Source organism: Montipora foliosa, chromosome 13 (assembly GCF_036669935.1).
Source record: "Montipora foliosa isolate CH-2021 chromosome 13, ASM3666993v2, whole genome shotgun sequence".
Lineage (NCBI taxonomy): Eukaryota > Metazoa > Cnidaria > Anthozoa > Scleractinia > Acroporidae > Montipora > Montipora foliosa.
In genome coordinates, this window is record NC_090881.1 from 3,248,989 (window position 1) to 3,254,417 (window position 5,429).

The 5,429-nt window shown below is 38.8% G+C and overlaps 1 protein-coding gene across 1 annotated transcript in view; it reads left to right on the forward strand.

Annotated features, from left to right (window-relative positions):
* Window positions 1–2,477: 2,477 nt before the first annotated feature.
* The window catches only part of LOC137981540 (dedicator of cytokinesis protein 9-like), a 66,315-nt gene continuing 63,363 nt past the window's right edge, over window positions 2,478–5,429 (forward strand). Inside the window, exons 1-3 of the mRNA XM_068828639.1 lie at window positions 2,478–2,497; window positions 3,407–3,467; window positions 4,461–4,519. Of these exons, the coding sequence (XP_068684740.1) occupies window positions 2,478–2,497; window positions 3,407–3,467; window positions 4,461–4,519 (140 nt within the window). The remainder of the gene's footprint in view (window positions 2,498–3,406; window positions 3,468–4,460; window positions 4,520–5,429) is intronic.

A 5,429-nucleotide genomic window follows, 5' to 3' on the forward strand; every position in this document is an offset into this window, starting at 1 on the left:
TGTGACCCTATCCCACTTTTCGACACAGCCTGATTCTCCCGAGGGTAAGCTTTGTAGTCACGCAAATGGCTTCGGAGTTGCTGGTATTTTTCCAGCTGATTTTGTTTCATGCACACACTTCTTGAATTTTCCAAAGAAACAGAGGTGTTGAATGCAAAGAGAAGGAAGGATGGAAGAAAGAAACTCTTTTCTCTTGTCCATGACTTGGATAATAATGGTACATGTACCTGTGCAAATTATGATGATGCGAGGATTGACGCAGAAGTGTTTCGGGAACATTTTGGTATGCGTGTGGTGGTGGAATGTGAGGTTTCGTTTGTTGAGAACTGTAGCCAATGGAAATGAAGTTAACATTGAACCATTTTTTATTTTCAAATAGAAACACACAATTTTAAATTTACAAAACATGCTTCGGATGATCGACATCCATCGTCAGTTGTGAATACAAGTGAACCGCTAGTCGGTGTTATATAAAGATAGCTAATAACATGCATGAGTACTGATTAAATAACGTGAATGTGAGGTAATAGAAAATACAATAATGAGAAGACAATGGGTATTGGACGAGGAAAATTACAATGAAAGTGTTAAATTGACGTGATTAACTTGCTTGTTTAATGAGGGTTTTTCCCAACCTATGTGTAAGGCCTCCTTGATTTTAAGTTGAAAAGGCGTGGAGGCGGTTTATTTCTATTTCTTTGTTTGATGCCAAAAAGGGAATAAAAATTTCTGAGGATTTTCACTGTGATCTGATGATGGATCTACAAAAGACATGCTTCGAGGATCAGACCTTTCTGAGAATGGTCACACAAATGGCAATGTTAACCACAGTGAGTTTGAAAGTCAGGAGGTGGAGTACAGCTGTCCCAGGAAGGTAATAAATTAAAATAAAATAGGGGATCAGGAAATGGGAATTCAAGACACCCTCGCATACTAATTATTACGGCATGCATAGAGAGCCATTAAAGTTAATAGTTCCTGCACTGCAGCTACAGCTGTACCAACTGATTTCGAGAACAGGTGGAGCACTTGTGCATATTTTGCATGTAGATGTCAGCACTTACAGGGTGTACATGTGTGTTGCCCCTGCTCTCACTTGTTAGAAATCAGACAGAATAATTCAGCTCAAGTTGGTTCCTTGTATGTTGCTTGCATCGTAAACATTAAGTTGCACTTGTATGTACAATGCGTTCATGTGCATGTAAGCCTAGTTTTCATATGTCGGGAAAATCCCAGACGATCCGGGATTTCACAGTCCCAGATTTTGCCAACATATCGGAAAATTGCCAGATGCTTGCCCTAGATTCTCCCGATAGTGACTTTGGCAGAAAATGGAAAGGGCGCCAAAAATTGAAACATGCAATTTCGAGGATTGGTAACGAGCTAAGAACCGTTGGCGATGTCCCTGAAAGTACAAATTTGAGTTTTCATATGTCGGGAATGATCGCCAACGATCTCAAAAATCTGGGACACGTAGGGAAAATAGAAACGTTTTCTATTTTCCCGATTCGTCCCCAACCATCCCAGATTATCGGGGATGTCTGCGATTTATGGTTTTCATTAGTCGGCAAAATCGGGGATGCTTGGGAAACTGCGAAATCCCCAATCGTCTGAGATTTTCCCGACATATGAAAGCTAGGCTTTAATAAGTGTTGTGCCTACATGTAAATTTATGGACCAGTGTTTGTCTTACTGGAAATTGAGCTTTTAACCCATTCATCCCTGAAGCGTCTCCCATTGACAACTAAAATTAATCGTCTGGCTTAAGACAGAGTAAAATCTGTATTTGTCTTGACAACTCAAACAATGAAAGTTCAAAAGCCTGTAAATTTACCAACACAATATAGCAGCCTCTAACGTGATCAAACAAAAATTAATGAGGTGTTTCTGTGTTATTGATATTTGATTAGGCAATATTCTCCATAACTGATCCCAACCAAGAGGTTTATTTGGTGGTCAGAATAGAGAAAGTCTTACAGGGCAGTATCGGTTCCTGTGTTGAAGCATACATGTACCTCAAGTCTGGAGACACCAAAAAAGCTTCACAGAAAGCACACAAACTAGCTGAAATCTGCTGCAAGAGCCTTGGACAATATGGCATGCCATTCGGATGGACTACGTTAATTTTATTAAATTGGTAAAATTCATTACAGACATCACACAAACTCTGAAGCACAATGTAGGTGGCTCTTTAGTTAGAACATCAAACTTACTAGTGCTGGAAGTTGTGGGTTGTCAACTCTAGGCAAACCGACACTTGGTGTCTCTAAATAACTGATGAGAAATAACTTCATTTTGTTACCACAACCAAAAATAGCCAGATCTTCTCGTCCTTTCGGTTAAGAGGGTTACATGTAGCTAATAAATTATACACAAATTGAGTTAAATCAACTATTTGGTAAAGGTGACCCCATTATCAGAAGTCAGGTCATACAACTTTACAATGTACAACTGTATTTTAGTCAAACGCCTTACCAATGAAGCATAGAACATTACTGTATTAATTTTTAGCGCTACTTATGACCTGAAGGTACATTGTATACGTTGGCACTGTTCAAGGTTTTTGTTCTGCTTTTGTTTGGTAAGATGGATTGTCAACAGCATTAAACATTATAACCTGTCTCAGCTTGTATATTTTGGAAATGTATGGAGGCTGGATATAAGAGAACTTGTCCAATATTTTAAGGAGCAAGGGTGGCACAGTCGGTTCGTGCGCGGCCTTGGTGCATAAGGTCCCGAGTTTCGATCCCCGGATCTCACATCCTTGTTTCGACTTCTTTCCTTTCAGTGTAGCCTTAAAATAGCTTTAAATACCGTTAAAACAGAGCACTGATGGAAAGAGGGGGTAAAATGAGCGCACCGTCGGCTTCCTGGGAGAATACTGTCTAGAGAGTAAAGGAACTTCCGACGTTAAATAAGGTGTACCTTTACCTTTACCTTATGCACGAACTGAGTCATATCGGATAAGGGAATTTTCTTTTGAACGGGAAAGGGATTTTAGGAAGAAGAGGTGAATTTTCAATTCAGTGTCTCAGCCGTTTTGCCACTGCTTGCAGCTACCAAATTTGCCCTCTTTTGTTTTGATTAGTACCGGTAGTTGAGGCATGTTATGTCCCATTTTGCTATCCTGAGTATTTTCAAATGTTGTCAGGGTTAACATACACTAACAAGGATGGAATTAACCATTAAGTTTTGGTTTTGAATCGCATTCTCAGCTAACGTTCAATTTTCTATCCAAAGAAAGGAAAATGATGGACACTTATTTTGCTTAAGTATGTGTCCCTTTAAATAATCGAGTTTGTTGCTGCTTTTGTTGAAAACCTACTAGAAGGGCGTGGTCCCTGACTTCAGTATTGTTAAAATGCATAAAATTTTCATGTTTTTTTGTTTTGCTTTCTCTTTTTAGACCATTGTTCAATACTGAGGGGGAACTGGACAGCAGTGAGATTTCATCCATTTACAAACAGGTTGGAAGTCTTTTTGTTGTTGCTGTTGTTTGAATGAACACTTTATTCCTCTATTCACTTCTTTCAGAATATGCATGTACAGCTGTAACAGGAAAACGTCTTTTGAGCAACTGCTATCTTGCCCACACAAGTTGCCCGGCTTTTCTTGCACTTAAATATCAATTCTTATTTTTCTTTGGATTTCAAAACTATGTTAACTAAGCACTAAGCGACCAAACTTTTAAACCTTGATTTCAAAAAGAGACCTGATTATTTTAACTGGAATTTTGCTATTTAATGGTCTGCCATTACTAAATTTACTTACCCCCCCGGTAAGTTCTTGAGAGAGCTGTTTCGAGGAGAAAAATGACGTCAAAGGCTCTCTAGTTTAAGAATGCAATGCGTGTGTATGCCGGAGAATTAAAATGCAACACAGGAGTTTTGGACTTTCAGACTTTTAAACTTGCGTTTTGCACATATGATAAGCTGCATTCGCACGCTGAAATTTTAAGCTACAGAGTGAGCCTTTGACGTCACTTTTTCCCGGATCCAACCCTCTGAGGTCCAATCGGTCAGTTTTGAAAACGAGTAATGGTGGAAATTGAAATCCAAAACTTACGCTCAAAGTAAATGGCCATAGTAATTGTTCAGTTCTCTCGTGGACAGAGGATGAAGTGGCTTTGAATGTATTTTAGGTAAAGGTAAAGGTACACATTATTGAACGTCGGAAGTTCCTTTAGCCTCTAGAGGGTATATTCTCCTAGGAAGCCAACGGTGCGCTCTTCTTACCCCCCTCTTTCCATCAGTGCTCCGTTTTAAGGGTATTTAAAGCTACGTAGACTGCACTGAAAGGAAAGAAGTCGAAACAAGGATGTGAGATCTGGAGATCGAACTCGGGACCTGTTGCACCAAGGCCACGTACTAACCGACTGTGCCACCATTGCTCCTCCTTCCTCCTCAAGGAACCCCTTAGGGTTCCTTTGATCCTTAAATTAAGGCTTTTTTGTTTTGCAGGACAGGGAAAAACTTAGTGATGATGAAGTGATTAAACTGCTGACAAATTACAGTGTCACGTAAGTTTAGAGCCGTTGTGACCAGAAATTAATGGCAGAAACAATAATTATCAAAATGAGAGTGGAAAGATTTGATTAAACTGGAATTAATTATTGCTTTCCTTATTTTCGTTTGGGTTTTTCTCATTTTGTCTCTGCTCGTTTCTTTTCATTTTGTCACGTTTGTTTTGGAATTTTAAGAGCGTATTTACAGTGTTGTTAGTAACTAATAGAGTCCAATGTTGCTGTAAGTCAGTTCAGTTATAGAACATGCATGAATAACACACTCGACTATCGCCTTGTGTACCATTCTTTTTGTTCTTTCTACATTTTGATGTTATCTGTGATTTATTATGGAAAAGATACATGTTGCAACCGCGACATCATCATTGGAATCTATTTGTTTTATATAAAGAATTAAACGTTTTTGATGATGACATCAACTGTGTCTGTCCCCCAGAAGAGCATAGGGTGAGAACAAATCAAAATGCATGCATTATAGACCTTATTATATAAATTGTAATGAAAGACTGAAGACAGGGGACATCAATCGGGAGAGTTCTTGTGACCATTTTCAGCATGGCTGTTCATGTCCCAGACTATCAAGTTGAACTTAAAAAACAAAGGGACATCATTTCAGGGTTCGTGCTACTCCTTGAAGTGCTTGAAAAGCCCTGGAATTTAATTTTGGACTTCAAGGGCACTTGAAAAGCCCTTGAAAAAAAGGATTTTGTGGGAAACTGCTTGAAAACGGCTTGAATTTTTGCGTAGGTGAAAGTTGTAGAGATTGCATCATGCGAAGAGAAAATGAAGATCATGCTAAGTTAAAGACAAGACATCTCAAAAATTGATCAAATTGACTATATTGGGGAAAGATTAATGCAAAAATTAAAATGCCTGTGCATGCAATTAACGTGCAGGATGTGAGAAA